At 41.6% G+C, this 27,581-nt stretch overlaps 2 protein-coding genes across 7 annotated transcripts in view; both read left to right on the forward strand.

Moving 5' to 3' along the window:
• The first annotated feature begins 7 nt into the window (after positions 1-7).
• On the forward strand, positions 8-23,286 carry wdr91 (WD repeat domain 91). Of its 6 annotated transcripts, none has more exons than XM_046066364.1 (18): positions 8-473; positions 3,068-3,204; positions 3,275-3,454; positions 3,542-3,743; positions 3,866-3,966; positions 6,380-6,489; positions 14,544-14,715; positions 15,283-15,468; positions 16,414-16,589; positions 16,807-16,861; positions 16,950-17,045; positions 17,601-17,695; positions 20,169-20,322; positions 20,638-20,746; positions 21,465-21,577; positions 21,770-21,877; positions 22,514-22,603; positions 22,930-23,286. In XM_046066364.1, exons 1-18 carry the CDS (start codon positions 461-463, stop codon positions 23,092-23,094), a joined length of 2,262 nt encoding a protein of 753 aa, XP_045922320.1. In that variant the 5' UTR covers positions 8-460; the 3' UTR covers positions 23,095-23,286. The 6 variants fall into 6 exon arrangements, with proteins under 6 accessions (XP_045922320.1, XP_045922321.1, XP_045922326.1 ...); XM_046066365.1 differs by having other exon boundaries at positions 11-473; positions 3,542-3,749; positions 3,884-3,966; XM_046066370.1 differs by lacking the exon at positions 8-473 and adding an exon at positions 1,096-1,182.
• A 644-nt stretch (positions 23,287-23,930) lies between these two features.
• Positions 23,931-27,581, forward strand: part of thap1 (THAP domain containing, apoptosis associated protein 1) — a 10,062-nt gene continuing 6,411 nt past the window's right edge. Inside the window, exons 1-3 of the mRNA XM_046067731.1 lie at positions 23,931-24,816; positions 25,142-25,311; positions 26,021-26,037. Coding sequence (XP_045923687.1) covers positions 24,256-24,816; positions 25,142-25,311; positions 26,021-26,037 — 748 coding nt within the window. The 5' untranslated portion in view covers positions 23,931-24,255. The remainder of the gene's footprint in view (positions 24,817-25,141; positions 25,312-26,020; positions 26,038-27,581) is intronic.

Here is a 27,581-nt window from a genome sequence, read left to right on the forward strand (position 1 = left end):
GAATTGTGCAAATGAAGTATTTTTCATATTTTTCATTTTCTTCTTTAGTTTTTTAAATTAGCTTAAAGCACTTCTATTCATAATTATAAATGTTTTGTGAACCACCAAATAGGATAACTTAAAGTTGGGCTGTTTACACTGGTAGTAGTTCAAGTTATACCTAACCCTAACCCTTTTTTTGTTGTTTGTTTATTTACTGGAACTGAGAGGAAAACTGACGCAATTCTGTTTCATTGTATTACATATATTACATAAATGCTGGCATGGCCATGTACACAAAAATATACAAATGAAATATGTAGGTGGAAATATGTAGAGGCAGCATGTATGTAAACAACATCACCGTAGTCTAAAACTTGTAGCCTGCACAAGTTCTTTCCTGGTTATGTTAAAACCAATCCTATTTCGAAAGTAAACCTTAGTTTCTGCTTCTTCACGACGTTTTCAACATGAACTTTAAATGAAAGCTAATGGTAAGATAACATTTTAAGATTCCTGTTTATGTTGAATATTGGCACTTTGAATAAGAAAGCATGTGTAAACAGCAGTGTATGTATATAACTTAAAAAAGCAGATAAACGTGTTAACTAACGTGTTGTAAAATGTCAATTTAAAGAAAAGTAAGAATCTGCATTTATGTTACTGTAATATGCAAAACTAAAAATGGTGCTTTAGTTTGGCAGTGCAGAAAGTTCACTTTGTATCAGCAACATATTTTTTTCTAAATAGTGTTTGCAGGGGTGACATATGTGAATGAGTAACAAAATGACAGAGGAAGTAGCAAGTTACATCACCTCTGCCAAGGTTTTTTTTTTCTCAAAAACTTTGTCATAACAGGAGTTTTTAACAGTTGTAGTTGGAAGACACAATCAATAAAATCGAATTTGATATGTGTAAATCTATATTTTTTTAACAGGACCAAAAACTGTAAATATGAAAAGTACAAAATAAATGAATAAAACAAATGTTAAACATGGGAATTTGTTTTTAAATTAATTTGTGAATTAAACATTTCCTAATTAAAATAAAGTGCAATACATTTCATTTGGCGTTTACGCTCAAAATGTAGTACAACATGTTGGCCAGCAGAGGGCGCTCCGAGTTCACACAGGCTGTATACGTCACATGAACTCGTCACATGACTCTCAAACACAACAGGAAGAGAGTTTTGTCGTTGTTGCTGTAAGTATTTTCTATTTTATCACATTCAGAATCAGCCTGCGTGCTCCGGGTAGTACGTGGATCTAAGTAACGTTGAAGCCGCTTTCGCGGGTTGAAGGTTTTGCTTCGAGGCGGTACGTGTTGTTGTCTCGCACCAGGACACCGAACTCCAGGAAAAATTCGCTCAATTCAAACTAATCTTGATTATCCACTGAGGCACGTAAACAGTAAGCCATGACTGAATGCCTTTCATGTATAAACGCGATTAACATGTTAACTCTGCATGTAGAACCCTTTAAGTGTTTCATATATTCGTGAGAATATAAAACATTTGACCAGGTCGTTCGTTGCTGAAAGTAAAATTAAACAGGAACTTCTGTCACACTTCAAAATGTGTACCTTTAATATTTTATATCTTGAATGATCTTATTTAGCAGCGTTTGGTGTTTGCTGGTGTATGTTAGAGTCAGTGCAGTCTTTTCCTTCATTAGACACGTGTCCAGTTTGGTGAGATTTCTGAATCGAGTTTGGCTTGATGGTTGTTTTATTGCAACCCGAGAGCGGAAGGAATCAAAATGATTCACTAAAGAAACCGTTAGTTCCAGAGAGAGCACATTTTATTTATGTGGAGCCGTTTCACAGTTGAACTGCTGTAAAGCACGATATGCTAACACTGCTCTGTGCTCACTGTGTACTTCAGGGTCGAATCTGAAGTGTGTTGGGACCGAAGACAGTTGGGCTGTTACACAGGGTGAAGTCACCGATCAATAGATGTAGTCGTTAGATGAAGCTTTTTACGGTGGGCTGGTATAAATATGTGATGATGTGTAGGAGATTTTTACTGGTTATTTATGACATTTTGTTCGGTATTGGTGATTGCAATGTTAGGTGTATTTTTGATATTTAGAACAACGTTAAGGGGTTTCACAAAAGACAAGGCAGCCTCAACAATACAGGTGAAGCAAGTGGGCCACATTTCTTACTGACATAGTGTCCTTAGTTTTATCCAAATATGAGAGCATCCTTGTTTGCAGCGAAGAAGATCCATTTTCCTGCTCCAGTCCTTGAGGGGGGAAAGTCAAGTATTTTCCTTTCTATGTCCAGCCATTGCCTGGGAGGTTCAGTTGAATGCAGCTTTTAGTTGCTGACAAGCGTTGTTGTCAGCAACAACAACAACAACTCTGCCAAGATAAAATATTTCACTTTCCAGAAGGATCTCTCTGAAGGTTGAACATATTTTCTCCCAAAATATCTTTTTTTTTTTTTAATTTATCTTTTCACATGATCAAAAATGTCAAGTCATTTCTATTTCAGTGTAGTCCTAAAAACTTCCTGAAACAAGTGAAGAAATCAGCCAATACTGTAAAGAATAGGGAGAATAGAAGTTATCGCAACGCACTTTTCAGACATAGCAGGTCTAGACTGTGGGTGGTGAGAGACCCGGGTTCAATCCCCCACTGTGACCCATCCACCATTGTGTCCCTGAGCAAGACACTTAACCCCTCGTTGCTCCAGAGGCGTGCGACCTCTGACATGTACAACAATTGTAAGTCGCTTTGGATAAAAGCGTCAGCTAAATGAATAAATGTAATGTACTCTTTGTAATATTATTAACAGAGACCCAACAATTCTTTCCATGAGTAAGCACCTGGCCACAGTGGCAAGGAAAAGCTCCCTTTTAACCTTGAGCAGAACCTAGACTCTGAGAGAGAGAGAGAGAGAGAGACAAAATGGCATTCGATTCAGCCTTTAGGCCACCACTGCCAAATTGATCTTGCCTCAGGAGACTACTGTTTCACTGAAGGATTACAGAAGACACGCCAACAAGATATTTTTTCTGCTTGGTTGAACATGGATGGATGGATGGTGTTAACTTCACAGGAAAACCATATTGTATAACTCGCAGGGTCAGAGGTCACCATGGGGTCGGCAGTGGAGAGGACAGACGAACACGTGAAAGAGTATCTGATGTATCGGGGCTTCACCGGCACTCTGAAACACCTGGACAGCGAGATCAAAGCCGACAAGGAAAAAGGCTTCAGGGTACGACTTATTCTTCTTAAAAGGGATGATTTTTAGGTTTGTCGTTACTCTAAAACGTCCCCGTCTGCAGGTGGATAAGATCATCGATCAGCTGCAGCAGTTTGTCCAGAGCTTCGACCTGTTTGGTCTGAAGGAGTACTGGCTTTACTTGGACAGACGTCTGTTCTGCAGACTGGAGGATGTTTACAGATCCACAGTCAACAAACTGAGAACCAGCCTGTACAGATACTACGTCATCAACACCATCCAGGTAACACCCTGTAGAGAAATCCAACATACCAGACAGTACAAATCTGAAACAGAGCAACGGTTAAAATCTCTTCTTTCATCCTCCTAGAAAGGAAACCTGGAGAAGACCCAGGAGTTCTTCCAGAAGCAGGCGCTGGAGCTGCAGGGTCAGGCCGAGTGGCGTGACTGGTTCATCCTGCCATTTATCCCCGCCCCTGAGCAGAACGCCGCCTTCTCTCCATACTTCTCGCGCCAGTGGGCTGACACGTTCCTGGTTTCACTGCATAACTTCCTGTCTGTCCTCTTCCAGTGTATGCATATCCTTTTACGAGTTCACAGTGTAATGTCCCGTTTGTAGTTAGATTAGATTTAATAGTGGAGATGACATTCTGATCCTCTGTGTCATTTAAACTGTGGATTTGCTGGTTTCCAGTCCATAACTGGTTTTCACCCCAGCCAGTTCTTCTGAGTTTTGATGCCGAAGTCCAGAAGACAACCAGCCTGACAGAAGAGAACGAACAGCTCCGCCAGCTGGTGAGACGAAAACCATTAATAAAATGTTTCCTGCTTTTTTACTAGAAGGTTTTAACCAACAATAATTTTTCTGTTAGACAAAACTTAAATGCACACGTTAGGTCTCATGGGGTTTAAGCAATTCCCTTTAACGGTTCAACAAGTTCCATTCAATTTACTTTAAAAAGTCAAGTGAGATTTAAATAGTCGTGTTAGTTGGGGTTAAAAATACAGATTTCTATGACAAGGAAGTATTCCCAAGATTAGCATCATAAGTCAGTTCCATATTGTTATTAAAATCTCCCCCCATTTTGTTGAAAATGTCTCATAATTATGGTTAAAAAAAGTCCCACCATTTAAGCAAAACGGTCCCATCATCAGGGTTTAAAAGGTTTCATTATTTAGTTGAAAAAGTTCCATTATATGGTTATAAAGGTCCCATTGTTTAATTATGTTTTCATGATTCACTGCTCAACATTTTTTTTTATGTTAGGCTGTATTCGGAGTTTTACATACTGGAGGATACAGTGAAACTGTTAATTTGGCTAAGCCAATTTCCGTTTTTTTAAAATAGGAACAATAGGAGGAATTTAAATGTCACTACCACTTAAAAAAATTAAAATAAAACTACCTTTTAAAAAAATCTTATGTAAAGAGAACAAGGCTACAGTTGATCTGTACCAGATGTTTTGTTTTGGTATCTTGGTGCATAAATAAGAATTATATGAAATAAAAAGCAAGTACTGTAAGCACAACTCTAACATTACACTAACAATTTAATGTCTAATTAGAATAATGATAATAATAAAGCAACAAGAGTCCCCTTTTAAAACTACTTCTGTTGTTTATTTTTTATCACAGTGCTTCTAAGTTATACAAGCCTGTCCATCACGAGCCAGATGTCTCTTGATTTAAGCTAAAACGTTACATTACTCAGAATGTATTGGCTGAATAACATAACATTTAAACTGTCTCACAGCTGCGGGTCTTTACTCTCACTACGCACTTGCATAGCTTCTCAGATCTGAAAACCTTCGAGCACATTTTCAATTCGCCAACATTTTTTCTAAAACTGTCGATATTTGAAATCTACACAGTTGATTTCTCGCCTCAAAACTTGTTAGAAGTGGATTTAGTGATGAAACGGCGTACGAAAATTGTAAAACAAGTTTCGTTGTTGTCCTGTACACAACAGACCGGTTGTTGTTACAACTCTAGTACTTTGCATTTATGGGAGTCTGAGGTACACTGGTCCGATTCAGATTTTTTTCTGAATCAGTACACCATCCGGGTATTTTTGGCATACTGCAGATTTGGCTTTTGTTTGCATACTGCATACTACATTTAGGCCAAATCAGTATGTACTACTAGTATAGTAGGCGGTTTCGAATACAGCCTTAGAATACTGGCCCCTTTGCAGCCCCTCATTTCATCCTCTATAGAAAACAATTTTTTAAAACCCCCCCTCCTTAAAAGCCCATTTTCTTTTGATTGGCCAACTTCCAGAAGCCTGCCCTGGGGAGCACCCAGTGCTTCTGAGCACCGCAGCGATAGAGGTCACCAGACCGGATTGTTTCTGGGGGTCGGGGCTCACTGATCGCTGTACAAAAACAACTTAATATACTGAATTTGGTGATGTTTTGTGGAGGAAATATTTTCTGGTCTTCCCTCTGATGTTTAGCCGCCGTTAGCTATTTAGTTCAGTTAGCTTTGGACCGAGCAGAGTCAGCTAATACAACGACTAGCTGCACGGCTAACTGAGCTAACTAGAGCTAAAGCAGCTAATGTTACTGTTAGCAGTAGTAAGTGTTTACTTTAGCCACAAGCAAAGTTATCAGTCCATCAGGAAACTCTGCGACTTCATCACCCAGAGTTGAACCAGAGAAGCCGGAGGACACCAGAGGGAAGACCAGAACACTTGAAAGGCCGTGCAGTGATATGTTGGCTTCCTGACATCCAGCGATTGTGCAGCTGTGTTTCCTCAACGTTTTCTTGTCTTTTAGCTCAAAGACGAAATGACCTCAATGATGGAGGTAGGCTGTGCTGGGGGCTGTGATGGAAGTCCTGACAGCTCAGTTGATTTCAAAAACAAAAACATCATTTGGTTAAAAGTCACACCATTTATGCCCTTATTTAGGTGGAAAAGTTTTAGAAAGTCACATCATTTTGGTCACTTATTTTAAAAACTCTAATCCTTTTGTTTTAAAAACTTCCATCATCATTATTATTTGAAAATGTTCCACTATTTGTAACATTTATCATGAGATTCAAAAAGACCCTTCCAGTCTCCTCACCAAGGCTCACTATGACATTTAAGCAGTCGCAGCCTGTGATCTGAACAGTCGTGAGGTGAAATGATATTGATCTCTACAGTGCCATGCTGAGGTTCGCTTAGATGGGCTCTGACCGGTCTGTCTCATCTCATCTCTTCCAGCTGTTTGCCCTGCAGACAGAGAATCGGGACCAGAGAGACAGAGACGAGATGGTCCACCACAAGCTGCCGGTCTACGTCCAGAACATGGACCGACTAGGAGACACTGAGCTGTGAGACACTAACATCACGTTCTTTACCAATGACTGACTACAACTGAAATGGCTGCCATTCTGTTTTTTTAATGTTCAAGTCCGGTCGACGACATTATGCTTTTTATCAAAGTTATATATTGGATCAAGAGCAAGTCATTTTCTAACATGGCTGATCCCCCTGACCCTGAGGGGTCTGGTACTCAAGATGGCTGCCATGCTTTAAAGGAAATTATTATTCTGATGTATTAGAATCTTTGGAATCCGGTTAAAATGTATAGCCTAAACTAAGTTCTGGTTTTAGATCAGTTTAAGCACTTAAATGGAAAACAAAAACTGTATTATGTGTTTTTACAGATGGTAGCCATCTTAAATCTTATCTCTAAAATGTCATTTCAAATATTAATCAAAGCTAAATATCTATCCATCGCAGTTTTTCGTCCTGATGTGTTTTTTTTAATTATTTCTTAGCACTAAACACAGGACGGACACAGGAAATGTCTCTGCTGTTAGCACTTTCGCATGCTGGCATGTTGTTAAATTTTACCTCACTGCATTTGTTTTAATTTAAGAATTTCATCTATGAAGTCAAATATGTCGATTTGTATAGAATCAAGCCTTTTGTTTGCTGAATTTTAGACCATGACAGAGTGGACCTCGTGCCAAAGTTATTTGCTATAGCTACTGAGACGTTAGTAGTATGATTTGAGATTTTTTATCTGTGAATTCTGAGGATAAATCAGGCGTTTTGAAAATAAGGTCTGAAATTCTGAGTAATGCCAGAGAAGTCCGATGTATGAGACTAAAATAAGAATTCTCATTTTAAAGCAAATTAATCATCTTCTGTGACAGCAGTGTCATGACAGGAAAAAGGCTAAGGAGGGAGGAATGTGAGGACGTTTTTGTTCAGCAAGTGAAGCTGTAACAGGCTGTCCTTCAGAAACCTCACATACTGTATCTTCATCCCAGAGTCACTTTTAGAAGAATTTTGAGGCACTTTAAAGCAGACGACACTGCCGTTATTGTGTTTATTCATATAAAATATATATTTAAAAAGCTTTTAACTAACTTATTGTTAACGATACAGTATTTCTGCTGTTTTTACACTGTGTGATGTGATGCAGTTGATGTTGCCAAATAAACAATTCACCTGATGAATTGTTGTCAGTACGATGCATTTTTAAAATCTTCACATGCGAGCAGAGGACTGTTGACTGGGCAGACAAATACAGACACTGTTAAGATAAATTCTGCCAACATGAAACTTTAATGTACAGTAAAACATTATGAGATGTCAAGCACAGAAAAACATGAAAATATCACCAGTAGATACAAATTAGTTCAAGTGATTTAAAGGAACATAGTGATTTGGAGAGCCTTAGCTTCTTAGACCGGTCACCCTAGAGCTGAGGAGGACATGAGGCTGTGCTCAGGTTTTTGGTAATCTGAATGGGATGAAAGGACAACCAGTGTAGTGATGCTAAAAGAAAGTAATCTCCGTTTCTGGCTTCAACTAAAAATCTGGCAGCTGCATTTAATCTTAGTTAGAGCATGTTGACTGCTTTCTGGTTTAAGACCATTGCAGTAGACTAGTGCTGAGGAAGTAAGGGTATGACAGATATTATGGGCAAGTGCTGGAATCTTAAAATCTTTAAAATGGCTTTCAGACCACAAGCATGGCAATTATTTCCACTGGGCACAGAACAGCCATAACTGCGACAACTTTCCTAAAACTGTTGATATTTGAAATCTACACAGTTGATTTCTCGCCTCAAAACTTGTTAGAAGTGTATTTAGTGATGAAACAGCAAATGATAATTGTAAAACAAGTTCTCTTGTCCTCTACACAACAGACAGGTTGTTGTTACAGTTCTAGCGCTTTGCATTATGGGAAACGTGAGGTAGACTGGTCCGATTCATACAGGAGATTTTTTCTGAATCAGTACGCCATCCGGGTATTTTTGGCATACTGCAGATTTGGCTTTTGTTTGCATCCAACATTATGAGATGTCAAGCACAGAAAAACATGAAAATATCACTAGTAGATACGAATTAGTTTGATGATTTGGTGATTAAAGGAACACAGTCACAATTGGATTCAGGCCTTGGCAGGAGGCAGAAGTCATGGCATTTAACATTTTACTATAGAAAAGAATGATAAAGAAGTTTATTTTGTGCAACTCTAAATTCCCAGAGTTTTAATTTACTCTCTTGAACCACCGGGAGTTTAGTAAGAATTCTCAACTATGGCAGAATATATCAGAGCGGATGAGGAAACCCGATTATAAAATGAATAGCGACAGTTTACATTCATGCCGACTGTTCATGTGCGTTTTTTTTTAAACCGCCTAATATACTCTTTTTTTACTCATGAGAATAAAGCACTGCAGTATTCATGTCTACCTTGTGTTTTCTTAAAAAAAAAAAAGGCATCATCAAGCTTAACGCCTATATAGTTTGGTGTCACTGGCATACCAATTAAATAAACTCTGTGCTTGGAAATAATGACCCCAAGTGGTAACATGTACAGACTGTTTTTCAAAGAAGCCTTCCAAATATCCAAAGAAGTCATGAAGGTAAATGTTTCTCAGAAGAAATTTCACAAACACAGTGGTTGTCTCTTCTGCAGCAGTGACCAAAAGGGTTTGGTTAAAAAAATATCCAACCTTTTAAGATTATTTGAGGAGTCACAGAATAGACAGATTGCCATAACATTTCGTCCACTGTTTAGGCTGCAGGACTTATGGTGCGTTCCATTTGACATGTGAAGATGGAATTCCCGTGTCGAAAATTTCCGAGTTCCAAGTCTGAAATTTCAACTAGAAATGTTGACCTGATGTTAACAAAGACCATGAATGTCTGGACACAATTTCACGACAACCCATCCAATAAATGCACTGCTCAAAAGAATTAAGGAAACTTAAATCACACATCAGATCTCGATGAACAAAATAGTTCAAAATCGTTACTGTACAGTGTATGACTAGTTGACAACAAAATGAAGTAACAACTGGAAATGGAAAACCAAATGGAAACCAAAATCATAAACCGATTAAGCGCTGGATTCAAAATCAGACTGAAAATCAAATTAAAAACATTGAAATCACTGGCTGATCCATGGCAACTGCTGTGGGTGTAGATGCAGTGACCAGTAGCTCCCTTAAATTATGCTACATTTTTGTTTTTTTTATAATTTTTTTCTGATTAAGAGGGTAGGAGGACTGTTTGTTTAAAGTAATGATGCTTGGTGCTCCAACGCAATCACGGTGGATGGACAATGTTTACCAGATGTGGAATTCTAATTGTTGAGATGTTGGCCATTTTATCTTCCCAGGGAATTCACTAGTATTTTCTCGTTGCTGTTTCCATTCCTCCAGATGCAAATTCACAAAAAGCACTATAGGAACTGTATGAGGTCATCAGCACAGTCACATGACAAAACAACCTGATGGTGTTTTTATTGTTGCTAGTGATTTTAATTAAACAGACCTCACAACCGTTTTACCTAAATTCCACCAGCATGTCCACATCCCTACCAGAGGAACAAATACACAGATATTACACACATATTTCTCTGCTTCTCCTGCCCACTTAAACCCAGCTGATTTGAAGGGTCAAACCAACAATTAAAACAGTCAAAGTGTGGACAGATGAGGCTACAGCAGCTATACAGGACTGTTTTGCCAACACGGATTGGAGTGTGTTCAGAGAGGCTTCCAACCAGGAGAGCCACATCAACCTTGAAGAACATACATCATTAGTGACATCATACATCAGCAAATGTGTTGATGATGTGGTGATCACTAAGACCCAATCAGAAGGCTTTGATGGATGGAGATGTGAGGGCTCTGTCCAGAGCCAAAAAAGCTGCTTTTCGGTCGGTTGTCAAGGAAGCATACAACACCGCCAGAGCGAGACTGAAAGCTGGCATCAAGGAGGCAAAGCAGAGACATCAGCAGAGACTGGAAAGAGACCTCAACACCAACAACACCAAAGATATGTGGCAGGCCATCAAAAACATCACAGGTAGCCTGTGATGCAGGAGCTCCCCCATCATGTGTGAGGCCACATTACCAGATGAACTAAACACCTTTTATGCTCGCTTTGATCTCAACAAGGAGTCAGCTGTAAAGTCCACTCCACTTCCAGAGGACCGGCCACTGTCAGTATCCACAGCAGATGTGAGGAGAGTCCTGCTGAGAGTGAATATGAGTAAAGCTGCTGGGTCTGATAACATTCCTGGCTGTGTACTAAAAACCTGTGCCAATCAGCTAGTTGATGTTGTTACTGACATTTTCATCATCTCACTGTCTCAGGAGAGGGTTCCCACCTGCTTCAAGACAGCCACCATCGTTCCTGTTCCTAAAAAGTCAGTGTCAATGCAGTGTCTAGTCCTAGCCCTGTTTTAGTAACTGGTTCTGGAGCATAAAGAACAACATCCCAGCCAGGCTGGACCCTCACCAGTTTGCTTTCAGAACCAACAGATCCACCACACTCGGCAACTGGATATCGGTCTTCCTCACAACAGACCCCAGACATTTCGGATTGCCACAACTCCTTCCCTTTAATGTTCAACACCAGAGCCCCGCCTTGGCTATGTGCTCAGCCCCCTCCTGTTTACGCTGTAAACCCATGACTCCAGGACATGGAGAGAACTCTTTAGTGAAGTTTGTGGACGACGCCGCCGTTCATCAGCCAGATTTCAAACAATGACGAGACTGAGTGGTGCAGAGGGAACATCCTACTGCTCAACGTCATCAAAACCAAGAAGCTCATCGTTGATTTTAGGAAATGGGGTATAAAGACACATCCTCCTGTCTACGTCAGTGGAACTGAATTGAAGCAGGTGAATAGTTTCAGGTTCCTGGGAATCAGTATCACAGAGAACCTGACATGGTCAACTCACATCTCCACGCTAGTGAAGAAAGCCCAGAAACAGCCATATTTCTTAAGGAAACTTAAGACGGCTAAATTCCGTCAGCTTTTACTGAGGAGCAATAGAAAGCATCTTGACTGAAAACATCACTAACTGGCATGGGATGTCCACGGCCCAGGACCGGAGGGCTCTGCAGTGGGTGACCACACTGCTCAGAAGATCATTGGTAAGACCATCTACCAAGCATCAGTGATTGGTGAGGTGAAATGAGGTGCCTACACAGAGCTCAAAGGATACTAAAGGACAGTACCCACCCCGCCACAGCCTGTTCACCCTGCTGCATTCTGGGAAGAGAGATAGAAGCTTCTGCAGTCCCACCACCAGACTGCAGAGCAGCTTTCCCCCCAAGCTATCAGACTTTTAAGTTGCTAATTTAAGTCTTTACTGCTCCATGCAATAAAGTTTATAGTTTGCTTCTGTTTACCATTCTATGATTGTTTTTTTTTTCATACTGTATATTGTCTGCTATGTAGCAGAAGAGAGTCTCCCATTTCATTTTACAACCCTTTTGTAACTTGACCATTAAAACTACCTTGGATCTGATCCAACTTGTGTGACTTTCATTATGCAACTCATAATGGGAGTCAGTGTGTATGGCCCCCACGTGCCTGTGTGCACTAACAACGTCTGGGCATGCTCAGGTGTTTATTCATCCAAAAGCTCAGGCACTGCCCCGTCTCTCTTCTCCACAGCTCCCCGTAGCTCAGCCACTGTCTGTCGGCCAGCGGGGATTCAGTCCTTCAGCTGTGCCTGGTCCTATCCACACAACACTCTGAAGCCGTCGGTGATGTCCAGACAGTCTCAGCGCCGATAGGCAATCGCGACTGGTCTGAATGCACAATGTATATATAAAACGTTCAGCACAGTGTCACGTCTTGTCACATGTGCTCAGTGTGAACTTGCTCTCATCTGTGACGAGAACAGGACGCCAATAGCAGATCTGCCAATTCTGGTGTTCTCTGGTGAATACCAATCGAGCTGCATGGTGCTGGGCTGAGAGAACAGATGCCACTAGTGGACATCAGGCCCTCATGCCACCCTCATCTGTTTCTGACAGTTTGGTCAGAAACACCAGTAGCAGCTGGAGATCATTTTGTAGAGCTCAGGCAGTGCTCCTTCTGTTCCTCCTCGTACAAAGGAGCAGATACCAGTCCTACTGCTGGGTTGATGCCCTTCTACGGCCCTGTCTAGCTCTCCTCATGGAATGGCCGTCTCCTGGTACGTCCTCCATGTTCCATCACTGTGCTGGGATACATAGCAAACCTTCTTGAGACTTATGGATATGCCTTCCTGGAGGAGTTGGACTACCGGTGCAACCTGAGTGGGCTACTGGTCCCACTTAATGCTACCAGCAGTGACAAGGACACTAGCAAAACACAAAACTAGAGAACAATCAGTCAGGAAAGATAAGGAGAGAGCAGTCTGTGGCCGTCACCTGCACAACCATTCCCTTTTTAGGTTTCTTGCTGTTGCCTCTCCAGTGCACCTGTTGTCACTTTCATTTGCACAAAAACACGTGACACTGATTCAGAATCTGACTGGACGGACTGATATGCCTGTAATTAAATTGACTTGATGTTATACTGTGATGAATAATTGTTCCCTTATGTTTTTTGGACCAGTATTTCAGTCTGGACCAAATGTTGACCAACATTGCCACGCCACTAATGTAGCTAAAAACAACTGTCATTGTCACCTTGCAGCGTCTTTCTTCCCATGCATCTGAAATCTCAGCTGCTTTGCTGACCAGACATGAAATGTAACTGTCTTCATCTTTGTCCTTGTCTTTCTCGTTTTCTTTGTCAATTGTGTATTTTACATTAAAAAATAGCAGCTGTGTTTGTTTTCTTTGTTGCAAGTTCACATTGTTGTTTTCTTTCATTGCTGTTGTGTTGGTGTTTGATAAGTCATCTCCTGGAAATATAACCCAGAGTGCTGGGCTGAGCTATTTTCTTTTATCTCAACCAAACTCACTCATCTCTATTACACAACATCACTGTCTGTTGCAGTTGGGTGGATGTAGTTTTTGTCAGTGTAAACATTGTCTTTTGTTGGAAATTAGGGTTTAAATGGCATCAATAGTTACATTAAATAATATAATCATAATTATTATTACTATTATTTAATAGTAAATAATAGATTTTAGCTTGTTAAATTCACCCTAGGGCACACACCTTAAAGAAGAGACAATTGACAACCATTTAATTAATTTAGTCTCATAAAATATATTAAATTATCAATTTGGAACTGATTAATAATTAAGTGAATAACTATACCATTAATTACCATCAATAGCTAGTAGGTTGAAGGATTTAGAGTTATACATAAAAGAGGTTGGTGATATATTCACTTATGCAACATAAAAAAAACAGTATGTCTATACACAAATTTAAAATATCAACAAAAGCTAACCACGCAAGATGAAACTGAACTAAAATGCACTTAACTTAAGGACAAAGAGATGCATGTGTGCTGGGTGAATGCCCAAAAGAACATTTCTGTGACCTACACTGTATGTTGAGCGTGGACGAGCCTGATCACACGAGTGGCAGACAACGAAAGCACAATGAAGCGGGTGCTTTCCTCTCTGTGTGTGTGATTGCATTTGAGGCCAAATCAAAGTATGTGTGTGATCTGTGTTGGATGACGGTGCCAAGTTAAAAGGAGTTAGTTAGCATGCAAACACTCTGTGTCTGTGTGGAGCGTCAGTTTAGCAGGGGTGGAGAACTGAAGTTACACAATAATCTCACCTTAACCATGAAACGACCACAACCATAACATCAACCAAACACATCAGAACATGTATGTTGATCAAAGGGAACATCACTCCACACCTTTGCTGTTGGTCTTTATATTTCTGTTCTGGTAGTGGGTTTGTGTGAGTGATGAACATCTTGTTCTATAGTGAAGTTATTTTACTGTGTTGACTTGTAGCGCTCTGTTTCTGGAGGGTTGCTTCGAGCGTACGGCGACCCAAAAATGAGCTGTGTTAATGGATGGAACTGGGACAAGATTTTGTTCTGCTCCTACCAGTCAGTCTCTACATACTCCTCTTGTCTTCACTGCAGCTTGGATTCATTTTGGTCTCATTCAGTGCTCTGTTATTAAACGTTTTTGCTCTCTTCCTCTGCCCTCGTAGGGACTTGGTGTCGAGCCAGCGCGCTGTCAGCACCACCACTACTCCTTCCAGAAACTTCTTCTCTACATTCCTACCTCAGGGAAGACGCACTCCAGGGAAATCACCTCAGTTCCCCTCTGGGTCCTCACCAAGCCAGGTAGCAGTGGGCAGGAAGGACCCACCAACAAATCCGGTAAGAGCAGGGCTGGTGTTTAAATGTTTAAGTTTGACAGCTCAGTGAGACTCAAAACAAGAATGTGAATTTTTTTTTAAATCAGGTCATATCAGCTGCTAAATTTCCAAATAACTTTTTTTTTTGGCCACAGAGCTATGGCGTGTTTAGCTTCAGTTCCTCTGACGTGCACTATTTGCTGCTCCAGGGAAATGCTGAGTATACTGAAGTGAATGGAGAAATCCCCCAACTTCTCTGTATTAATACAAAGTCAAGAATGTTTTTAGAGAAGTTCAACCCTCAAGAGATCATTTACCTTCTCGTCCTGCCAGTCTGAGTGTAGATTTTTGAAATTACCATTGTTAAGATGACAAACAAAAACTAGAAATCCCTTAATCTGTGTGAAGCCTGCTGGAAATCAAGTACTGAACTGACCATCTTCCAATGGCTGGTCTTTAAGTTATAGCTGTAATCTTCTCCTGGCAACAATAGTAGAGAACACTGGGCCTTATTCACAAACTGTGCATACAAACCTTTGCTTAAGCGCTGAAAAAGTTGGGATGTATCAATATTTTTTGTGTTTTCTAGCTTGCAAAGTCAAAAGAGGCAGTCCAAGCTAAGGAGATGAAGCCAGTTTCCAGCCAGGCATTAACCAGTGAACTTGCAAGCTCCCAGTCCCAACAGTCGGCAAACCAGCCGACACACCCCAGACACAAGAGAATCCAGGAACATGAGAAAGAGAGGAAGGAGCTATTCTCCAAACCACCATCACAGGTACCTGAAGGGTAGTACTGGGGACGGATTAGCATTAAAATTGTGGTCACACCAGATTGATGCATTTTTACAAAATCTGGTGCATTTTTTGTTTAGTTAGTTAGTTGTTTTATTAAAGTAAAAGTTTGACATTTTTGCAAAATAAGCGAATATAGCCGAACATAAATGGTCTGTATTTGACTTTTTAGTCTTTCTAACCACGCAAAGCGCTTTGCAGAACATACACAGATTAGCAAAGGCACAATCTGCTCACCTTACCAGAGACAGAAATGAATACGTTCATACACATTAACACACCGGCACAGCCGTTGTGAGTAATTTGAGGTTCAGTGTCTTGCCTATAGACACTTCCACATGCAGTTTGGGGGAACCGGGGAATCAAACCACCGACTGTCCGATAAGTGGACGACTGCTCTAATCCTGGAGACCGAACATAAGATGAGAAGACAATGCCAGACTCATGTCTGTATGCTAAGTATGTAATTAGAGCCAGGAGGTGATTAGCTTAGCTGAACATAACACAAAACAGACATGGATATGATTTATCTGATTTGTTTAACTAGTACGTAAAAAGAAATGGAAAAATGACATGTTTAAGTTTTACAGAGAGTTACATGCTGGAACTGTTTGTGGACAAACAAAAGCTGGGTGTACGGTCTTCCATGCTATATCCATGCTACAAATAGCTTGCTATTGCTAACTGGTAATTGGGTAAGTGGTAGCACACCAGCTAGTTTGGCGATCAGATTTGGCTGGCCGGTGCCGTTATGCTACAAGCTAGCTAGCTTGCTATCTCGTAAGCAGTCACTACAACACCAAACTTCCAGCACCACCTATTTTACGAGGAAGCACAAAAAGATTTTTGAAAGTTTGGCTGTTGCAAATGTCTCCTGGGACTGGATGTTGACTCCATTACACTGACAACCTTCCATGTGTTGTCTTCAGACACCAGAGAAGAAGGGGGAGGCGGGGGAGGCAGAGCTACTTGCCGAGACCTCTAGTGAACCTCCTGACTCCTCAAATAGGGGACCAGAGGGAGCCGGTCTGTCAGCGGAACAGCCTTTCATCAAACTAAGCCAGGAGGAGTATGGAGAACACCACTCTTCCATCATGCACTGCAGGTCTGCCTTCAACATTTGGTTTAACTGGTCAAACAGGGGAAGGGACTCCAGAATGACCCCACTCCTTCTTCTCACAATATTGAAACTGCTTGGTTTCTGAACAAAGTAACAGATTCAACACCATCTGAGGAAATTAAGATTGTAACTGCAGGTGGACTTGGCTAGCTTTTAAAGTCAGCTTTCTCTTCCACCCGTACCTCCTTCTTTTGTTATCCAGGGTTGACTGCTCTGGTCGCCGGGTTGCCAGTTTGGATGTGGACGGAGTCATCAAGGTGATCTGCATCATTTCTCTTATGGATTTGTATGAACATAGAGAAGAATTGTACATAACTTATCCTTCTTCCTCCTTCTCTTTCTCAGGTGTGGTCGTTCAACCCCATCATGCAGACCAAAGCCACCATCATGTCCAAGTCTCCTCTACTGTCTCTGGAATGGGCCACCAAACCTGACAGACTGGTACAAACAAGAGACAGACTGCACATTAACTGAGTATAGAGACAATAACATGAACAGCATTAATCAGGTTTCTATTAATACATTTACCTGATAAATGAAAAAGTATTTTGTAGCAATTGGCCAAATTATGTTATATTAAAAATCTTATTATTATATTTTTTCACTCATCACCACACACCCACCCTTTCAACCAGTGATTTGACATATCCACATACAAGTACAGTAAGATAAAATAAAATACAATTAAATAAGAGTATAAATACCATATAACACAAACAAGATGTTGTGCATAAAATTGAAACAAACATTTAACATATTATTTTCATAGTGGTCTTAGTTGAAGTTGATTCTAATAAAGTTAGGATATTTGGCCACTCCCATAGTCTAACTGTGGGGATACAAATATGTCACGCAATGACAGTGGGGACTGAGGTTTAAACCTTTGGGTTAGGGTAGTCTTAGGGTAAAGCACGTATTGGGTAAATTGCAAGTTATGAATGTATGTAAGTCAATGAAATGTCATTTCCAAAGTGACAAAAACTTTTGTGTTGTCAGTTATTATTAGGCAGCGGTGTTGGCACAGTGCGGCTGTATGATACAGATGCTAAGAAGAATCTTTATGAGATGAACATCGATGAAACTCATCCACGGTAAACCTACTGCACTGTATTAAGTAACTGTTCTGACAGTAGAACTGTAAAGTGATGTGATGTTAGAGGCCCTCGGATGGTAATATAAGTACAAAAACAAATTGCCTATTCTAGTCACTTACTTTCTCAGAGTAAGATGAAAAGATCAATCTTAATCTCAGGTCTGTGGATTAAGAATGGAGCTGGAATCTGGACGTGGTTAGCCTAGCTTTGCATAAAGACTGGAAGCAGGGTGAAACCGCTAACCTGGCTCTGTCCAAAGTTCAAAAATACCACAACACCTCTAAAGCTCGCTAATTACCACATTGTGTCTGATTTATTTTATCCATATACAAACAGAAAAGTAACGAGACTAAGAGTCTACAGCCATGCTAGCTGCTCTTTGGGGTTACTTAAGCACAGGGATGACTTGTGTACCTGCTAACATAAATACAAATGGCAGCATGCTGACAATGTCAATGCTAACATGTTAACATGCAAAAGTGATAACCATGAAGAAGACGGTGACTATTAGAGAGACAAATGACAGCTTAGAAAGACAACACCCAGGGCAAAAAGGGTCAGCAACCTACATTGCATGCTTCATCTGGAGGAAATCCATATCAGGTTAAACGACTATGAGCGTTGTATGCAGAGGTGGGAAGATTTGCAAGAAAAGCAATAGCAAAAGTAGCCACAGGTCTGCAAGACGACAGTTTGGGAGCAGTTAGGAGGACCTATCTAATAAAGTGCTCGAAGTGTCTGTGAAAGGAGAAGTGGAGCAGAGGCTGAAGGCGATGACAACTATCACCACCAGTCTAGCCCTAGAGAGGTTTGGTGCAGAGGAAGAGGGTAACCAGAACACCTTAAACCATGAACCCCACCCCACCCCCTTGGCAGAGCTGTGGAACATTGTGGGGAAAAGGCTAATGACCCTGTGGAGAACTGAATGGCACCGAAGACTCTGGAAGGAGATAGCCAGAAGGCACTTTCATTCATAGCGAATCTCCGAGGTTTGACCAAGAAGAAGCGAAGTGGGAACTTGGCCTGCTCAAAGGAGGACATTGAACTGTACATTTTAAACACCTAAGGTGACCCCAAGAGGCAGAAGTAGCTAGGCTGCTGCAACATCATCATAGACTCACTACCTCCCATCAAGGACTTTTATATCAGTTAAGCACTCCTGAAAGAATTCCAGGAGGTTGTGAGAAAGGCAAGATCCAAGTCAGCCTGTGGACCGAGTGGAGTCCCGAACAAGGTTAACTTAACCAGCTCTGGAAGATCCTGAGAGTTATCTGGAGGAGAGGAAAGGTGGCACAGCAGTGGATCCCCAAGGATTAGGATTCCTAGAGAATAGACTGGTTCAGGATAATCATACAGCCAACAGTGGAAGGAAAGATTGCCAAAAGGCTGTAAGGTGATTGTCTGACTTCCTTCAAGGTGCTTTGGCTAGACCTAGCCAATGTGTGTTGCTCCATCCCCCACAAACTACTCAGGATGCTGGTGGATCATTCAAGGGCTGGAAAAACTCATCTTGTGGGCTTGGATGAGCTTCAAATTGGCGAAGTCAAGATCAGTCATAAAAGCAGGGCCGAGTCATAGACAGGTTCTGCTTCAGCATCAAAGGGTCGCGATAGCCATGGACCGGAGAGTCACATGGACAGATCTCTGGCAAGTGGAGCCGCACCGCATCACTTATTCGGACAGTGTACGACATCTTGTAAGCGAACCTCTTTAACTGGGGAAAAGTGGATTCTCCAAACTGCCCACTGTGCTCGGCAAAAGGGATGTTGAAGCACAGATTGAGCTCCTGGCCAAAAGCACTCGGACTAGAGCTGATACACTTGGCTCCACAATCATGCTGAAACTTATAACAAAGCCACCAGCCAGGGATCAGAGTATGAAACGTTACCCAAGCAATTGCTTTTGTCAAGGCAGGAGAGCAGCCACGGGCAGGACCTAAGAGTGCGAGCCTTAGTGCAGTGGGCATCACAAGTTTGCAAGGAGCAGAGCCATCAAGAACACAACCAACGGAGTTTTGAATGCCTCAAGGTGGGTCTGGATCTGGAGGGGAGGTCCATAGGGATAAGCGAGCTCCACCTGAACAAAAGCTGTGGCCGCCTGATCAACCACAGCTGGGTCGCCCGGGCGAGGGTGTCCGATGTTAAAAGGCCTGAAACACCCAGTGACCCCAGGATACATCACTGATGATGTGTTCAGGTGCATCAGATGATGTATTCACCAGCTTAGTTTAGCATGTCAGCATGCTAGCATTTTAAGTACAGCTGAAATTGACGGGAATGTCATTAGTTCTGTGGATATTTGGTTGTCAAGACATTTCACTAAACACCAAAGGCTAGCTAATAACGGCAGTTTGTGATTTTAGGGTTAGATGCTGGAACTATTACTTGTTTTACATTTTGTCACGTAGCAATAAATGTTTATGGCTGTAGTACAAATTCTGATAATAATGTGTGCTTCCTCTGTCTCTCAGTATCTTGTCTTTAGCCTGCAGTCCCAGCGGTTCATCATTTGTCTGTTCAGCTGCAGCTCTCAGTCGATCTGGGAGCTGCGATTCTGTTCCTCGACTTCCTATACCAGTGTCTGGACAGCTGCTGCTCTGGGACACCAAGACGGTCAAACAACAGGTAATTAACCAGCTAGTTCAGTAATAGTTATGTAGCTAATATGTAGTACGCCGGCTGTTGAAAAAGTACTCCACTGATTTTGCATTGCACTATGACAATGTTGGAGATTCACAATGTACAGTTACAATATAAAAAGTATCAAAAATGTTTTTAAGAAAGGATCAGAATCAGTGCATCAGAACCACTTTGTTTTATTCCGTGCATTCTTCTTTCTTGTCACCATCTGGCGCCTACATTACCTATAACGCAACTTGGCCGCTGACGGTTTGGTCAGAGAATTGGCCGTGTATAATTAATGTTCTGTCTGTCTCTCAGCTTCAGTTCTCTTTAGAACCAGAACCAGTAGCCATTAACTGCACAGCCTTCAACCACAATGGAAACCTGCTGGTGACCGGAGCTGCTGACGGAGTCATCAGGCTGTTTGGTCAGTGGACGCAACTAACTAATTACTTTTATTATAGATTCCTCTGAAGGTTTACGATCACTAAGTGACACGGAAAGGGATTTTGACTCCTGTCCCATCCCTCTCCTACAAAAATAAACCTGTCCCTTCCCAATCCCAGAGTTAGGACTCCTGTCCCATCCCGTTCCTGAAACAATGAAAATAGCATTTATTTTATTGGATGTAAACAAATTTGACATATGATTACTGTCTCGGCCACTCTGTTAAATTTTTGTTTTTATCCCATGTGATGATTAGCAAGATTGACAAAATAAGATTGAAATTGATTAGAGATACATTCTTCTCAACAAAGAATATTAAGATAAGACAAGATATAATAAGAGGTATATAAAACTAAAATAAGAATAGAAATAAAAATATCTATACACCAAATATACACTAATCACATGTCGAACTATAAAAGACATGTGATTAGTAGCAGCAAAGTCAGCAAGTCTCGTATGGCAAAGGGTCTGTACTGGTATAGTGCCACAGCCGCCCGTATATGTAAACAGTGTACACCAGACTAATATATAATATAGTTAATTAATGATACTTAGTGTTTATCTGTATACATATAGAAATGTAATAGAAATTGTAAATAGAATATAAAATACTAATCTAGTATAACACTGCTGTTGCATAGTCTGAGGGCAGTGGGCACAAATGACGCCTGAAACACTCCATTTTACACCTGCAGATATGCAGCGGTATGAGAGCGCTATGAGCTGGAGAGCTCACGACGGAGAGGTTTACAGTGTGGAGTTCAGCTACGATGAAAACACCGTCTTCAGCATCGGAGAAGATGGCAAGGTGTGTGTATGTGTTAGTGTGTTCATTTTGTGGAAAACCCATTATGGTCACAGAATGTCTACAGATCCAACAAGTGTCATTTCAATCTTGGACTTTTTAAAACATGTTTTATTGTTGCAGGGCATGTTGTATGTTTGGAAAGAAACCGCCATTGCAGTTTTCAGTTAAGTGAATAAACGTGTGTGTGTTCAGTTCATCCAGTGGAACATCCATCGGTGTGGAGTGAAGCAGTCAGAGCAGGTTTTACCTCAGGATGCCACTGGGCCCTTTGTCCTGTCAGGGTACAGTGGGTACAAACAGGTAAGTACTGTTACCGTACCCCCATTTACACCTGTTATGCGATCTGTATCCATAAAGTGATCTAGATCTCTCTTTTCTATGACAGACCTTTATTTTTCCCCTCCTGTAAATTCAGCAAATGTAAAACATGAAGTTATTTCTTTCTTTCTTTGAAAAATAACGTTTCAGTTTGTCCTGGTGTGTTGCAGTAATGGCATGTAAGCTACTCTGTCACTAGATAAATTAGATGCCTTGTTGACAGCAGATCAGCTGCACAGATGAGTGCAACACACACCGTTACACATGCTGTTATTTCTTACTGTATATCATTCACTTCCCACCTGTAATTCTTTCATTTTTCACACAGTTCTGTTAAATAGCACATCTGAGGAGTTTTCATGCGCTTTCATGGCTCAGAATAGATGCATACTCATTAGAGGCGCGTCTCTTTCAGCCTCCTCACTTGCTACATTTTATATTGGCTAAAAACAAAAATAGTCGTAGCCTATGAGGTTATTTTGTGCATGGATGATGCCAGCACGTTGTAGGCTGTGTGATGTGTTTACACCTACCTAAGATCCAAACATAATGCGAGCCAGACTCCCTCCATAGTTGCTCTGTCTAAATGCCTTAATTTGTGAATAAACTCTTATTCAGGTTCAGGTTCCTCGAGGTCGACTCTTTGCCTTCGACTCTGAAGGACAACACGTCCTGACCTGTTCCAACACCGGAGGAATCATATACACGGTAAATACACCTTCATCACCCTGTGTCCACCTCTCATCCACACTTAACTGTTCTGGTTTTACCTTCAAAAATCATCTTTAAAATTTGTGTTTGCAGTCAGTTTAAGTTGTAATTTTTTTAGATTAATTATTTATCATAATTGTCTTTTTGTATGATGTTGTTTTTTATTCAGCTTGTTGAAAATAAGAAGTTACAGGATGAAGATCAGTAATTGTCATGTTTTCACTTGTAAAACTCACAAATTGTAATTTTAAGAACTTTTTATAACACTTGATTGATTTAAAATTCATATTTTCATTTAAATAATGTTTTTCACCCCCCCTCAGCTGACCAATGGGGAGCCAGCTCTGGAGAGCGTGCTCTCATTGGGTGGGCACAAAGCGCCGGTGGTGACAGTTGATTGGTGCTCGGCGGTGGACTGCGGCACCTGCCTGACTGCCTCCATGGACGGGAAGATCAAACTGAGCACGCTCCTGGCACAGAAGTCCTGATGGTGAACCTGTAAGAGGACATCTGAGGGTCAAAGGATGAAGGGACTGATTCAGTATTCTCAGTCACTGTAGAGATTATTCCAGTCTCATAAATACCTTATGTTATCTGTTTCATGATGTGATGGATTGAAAACTCACCAACCTGTTACAAATTCATACTAACATTAAAATCCCACTGAAAGTTCAATCTGAGAGCAGACTGTTGCGAGTGTTGTGTTTCTGGCCACCTGATTAATGTGAGTCCAATATTCACTTCCCTTTTAACTCTTGTTTGGCCTCCACCAACTCTTGAACCAGTATCCCCTCTGTCGGCTGTTTGCTGCTGTGCAGTAGTGTGCAGTGGGTTTATCAGAGATTGTTTGCTGAAAGCGGCTGCCTGTTGCTGTTGCTGGCTGATAAGAGCGTTGAGACTAAACCGTACAGTAAACGTAGCCATGATTAATTTGATTATTTACACGTGTGCTTTTCATACTGTCACATGTCAAAATGTCTTTTGTGAAAAGGCCTATGTGTGCTTTATTGGTGAATATAAATAAACATAGAACTATATACATACATACAAGTGTGGGGGTCGGTGTGGAGGGGTCAGTAGGGGTGTGAGTTCTCAAACCTACAGTAAAACACATTCAGGTGGGTCACTACAGTGTGTGTGGGTGGGGGGGTGGGGGGTGCTGTAGCTGGTAAAGGCTATTTTTAGCTCTTCATTGTAGCTTAGTTTGGCTTCAATTAGCATCTTTAATCATAGTTTTTCTATTCTATTTCATAAAGGCTCTCAGGTTTTATCATCGTGGAGTCTGCAGGGGGCGCTCTAACACTGCTGCAATTCCTTTCAGCGAAGAAGACGCGTGAGCCACAACAATAACACAGCTAGCTACACTGAGAAGAACACCTCTGAAATGTCCCGATTTTAGCTCGTAAATTCTGTTTTAACACATCCAGGCAGAACGTTTCCGTGAATAGAATCTGAAATAAAAGTGCATGGCGGTGAATCCAGACGCCATGTTGTGAAAAAAATACGCTGTCGTTGTTGTGACGCGCAGACGATATAAATTAACGTTAAGCTAAGTGGTTTAGCTTCACCGTTAGCTTGTTTACACTCGGTCCGGTTCTCTTTTCCAGTTTTCTGTTTAATGTCACTGGTCTCCGGTACCGCGTGCAGACATGGAGAGCTTGTACAAGCGGAAAATGTTCGCTTCGATGCGGAAAACCAAGGTGGCCGCATCGAAGAAGCGCCAGATCGGCCTGCCCGCCTCCATCCTGGACGACAGTGACGAAGGCTCCTTCTCCTCCTCCTCCTCCTCGTCCTCCGAATCCCAGTCCGACTTCCAGAGCTCCCCGGAGGAGGACAGCGAGCAGGAGGACCGGGACCGCAGCGATTCCGGGGCGACTTCCAGCGACGACAGCCGCTCAGTGACCCGCAGAAAGCGCTCGTTCCTGGGAGGCGACGACAGCTCCTCGTCCTCCAGCCCCGGGGAGGAGGAGGATGATGATGAAGAGAAAGACGATGAGAAGGAGGGCAGGAGCAAGCCGAAGAGGATGGTGCAGCCCAGGAAGCGGAGCAGGCTGCAGCGGCAGGACGAGTCGGACTCGGACCATGTGGAGGAGAAACGGAAAGAGGAGGCGGAGAAGGCAAAGAAGAGGCAGAGACACAACAAGCTGCTGGCGCTGTCCCAAAGGATGAAGGCCCGGGTCCTGAACCGGAGGAGGAGCCGCCTGAAGCAGGTATACCTTTGGACCTCCAGCACACACAGTCCCCTAACCTTAGACTGAAACTAAAATGTGCACATAAAAGCTTAATCTAAGATTAGTCAGTTGGAAAGATGGAACTCTGCACTGTCCGGATCAAAGGCTGAGTTCTAAAAGTTAGTAAGTATTGATTTAATGATTTAAAGACATAGTGTCCTGAATCTCCCCTGGGCCTTGTCCTTTTTTAACGTTATATCTAAACACTGTCAACTGAAACTTTCTGCTGAAACAGGTCATGACTGCAGCACCTTTCAGCGGCCCACTGTCAAATCTAAAGTCTAAAATGTGTTTGTGTTTTCAGGGCGCGGGCGACGACGAAGAAGAGTCCAAAGAAGCTGAGGCCGAGGCCGGCGGTGATGAAGATGGAGGCGGGGGACAAAACGGCAGCGAGAAAGAGGCAGCGGAAGGTGATGAAGGAGACAAGGAGGAGCAGAAAGACGAGGAGGCAGGGGAGCAGGAGGAGGACAAGGAGTAGATCCACACCGTGATGGAGGACAGAGAGCGAGTTTGAATGTGAAGAACGAACAGCTTAAACCTGAAGTGACTCATAACTGTTAGTTTGTACAGTTTGTTTCTCCTGCGACATTTAAAGTGCAAAACAGAAACACTAAGAACTGGAGTTACAAGGTCGTCACAGTCTTATCTGTTGCTATAGAAACAGACATTAGTAAGGTGCAGCAAAAAGACGTACAGATGATTTGGACAGCTGCTGACATCGAAAGGCGGCACATGGATATGTCACTCTTGGTTCAGTGTCAGGCGATCATTCTCAGCGGGCCGCCCCTGCTAATCTACTGAATCCCAAAATACTGCTAATAGTACTAATCCCAGCTGTTGGGTCTCAGATAGCTGTCATGTCACGTACTCCGCTGACAATATAACACCACATCCATGATATTTGGGTATCATCACCTTGAGTGGTGTTCATTGGCTGAGAAAAGGTGTCCCTATTTGTTTGACTTTCAGGCATTTTGTATTATTAGCAACACGTCTGACACATCAGAGCTTTCAGAGAAGTGAGTTTCTCAGTCATAATTGTAACTTGAAGGTTGCTTTTTTTTTTTATAAGCTATTGGAGCTAGCTTTAGCTACATGCCTATCTATTCTTGGCTAGCATAATCAGTGCAGCCTCGTTTGAATGCTAAAGAGTTAACCTGTATTGGTTCATGATATGTTCTAGTGTTTTTACGTTGGGAGGTGGGACATTGCTGCATGTCACAGGGTTGACCATTCATGCTAAGTAGATGCTAGTGCGTTATGTCAAATAGCCATAGTCTTTATTTTATTCTAATATTACTGTTTTATTTCCCAGTGGACATCCGTGACATGCTGTGTGACAATACTGTTTTAACTCAAGGTCCACTTACTGGCTTTTTCCGGAGCTTTCAATCTCATCTTATGGTCTTCAGCAAATTTATTGTCTCGGTTGTCAAAAAATGCTAGTAAGTAGCCCTTGAGTTAAGATGATTTTGTCACACAATGATTGCGCAGTACAAGAGTGAGCTTTCGCGCCCACTTATGACTAATGACACTAATGACATGCTGTTTGTAACGGGCACGTGTCAGTAAATCAGCAGCGGCATGCTCAGAATTGGCAGATGACGCTAAAATACAAGCGGTATTCCATGAGGCGCTTTTTGATGTCAGCTGACTGTCTGCGGCAAATGAAGATCAATACAAACAGTGACGCTGAACTGAAGAAATGCTCCTTTACTGATAAAAAGTCAAAAGGTAACAGACTGTGTCCATAATGATTCTTCAGCTATGAGTCCCAGAGATCATTGCTGTAAGAAACATCCAATGAGAGAGCATCAAGTTCTTGTTTTGTTCCTGACTGCAGCGATGAGGCCTTCTGAGGATTATAAAACTGGAGATGATGATGATGACGTGATTTCACAGGTGTGGATGGACGATGGCTGCTGAGGCTTCTGGGTACTTTAGTATTTAGAGACATTCAACATACCCCACTAACAGCACTCTTTTGTTGCACTTTGCGTCTCTTTCCTTTTTAGTTCAAACAAGAGATTCAATCAGACTGTTTCTGCAAAGCAGACTTTTATGTGAGGTCAGATGATGATGGACTGAAACACGTGTACACTTTATTATACATTGGCTTTTTATTTGTTACAGTTTAAAGGCAACAATGCTGAATAGGTTCAGACTGGATGAAAGAAGCCACCTAGGTCTTGGGAAAGTCACATTTTCAGATATATTATTGTAAAAAATAATTTAATTGAAATTTACAGATTAATTGATAATGAGAATACTCTATTGTTGCAGGCCTAGGTTATTATTTACCCAAGATGTCTGAAAATGTTTTATCAGCCGTTGCACTGAAAAAAATGCAAAGATTTTAGGTTTAGGTGTTCACTCTTAGTTTTCTATCCCCAAAAATGCTCTGATGGGACTGAGAGGCTTGAACTCTGACAGACAGACAGTGAGTGTGGATGTCCATTCTTGACCTTGGGGGACATTAAATGCTAAAGAAAATCTCAAGGTCCACTTATTAGCTTTTCCAGAGCTTTCAACTGCATCTCATGCTCCAAGTTAGTTGTTACTGCATGATCTACTCTAACTATGGAAGTTTGGTCATGGTTCAAAGAGGGTCTCTGGCGTTGAATGTGAATGTCGAATGTCTCGACCAAAAGTCCACACTTATGTCCTGTGATGACATCTGAGCCTTCATGTGCAGAATGAAGACTGTGGGATGCAATTAAAAGCTCTGAGAACTACCAAAGATG

The sequence above is a fragment of the Micropterus dolomieu genome, linkage group LG13 (genome assembly GCF_021292245.1).
Source record: "Micropterus dolomieu isolate WLL.071019.BEF.003 ecotype Adirondacks linkage group LG13, ASM2129224v1, whole genome shotgun sequence".
Taxonomy (NCBI): domain Eukaryota; kingdom Metazoa; phylum Chordata; class Actinopteri; order Centrarchiformes; family Centrarchidae; genus Micropterus; species Micropterus dolomieu.

What these genes read in the sequence shown, in the direction of transcription:
- wdr91 (XM_046066364.1), top strand. An exon ending in ACAAGGAAAAAGGCTTCAGG is followed by an intron (nt 3,205 to 3,274) that starts GTACGACTTATT and finishes CCCCGTCTGCAG; the next exon opens with GTGGATAAGATCATCGATCA. An exon ending in CCAAGACGGTCAAACAACAG is followed by an intron (nt 20,323 to 20,637) that starts GTAATTAACCAG and finishes TCTGTCTCTCAG; the next exon opens with CTTCAGTTCTCTTTAGAACC.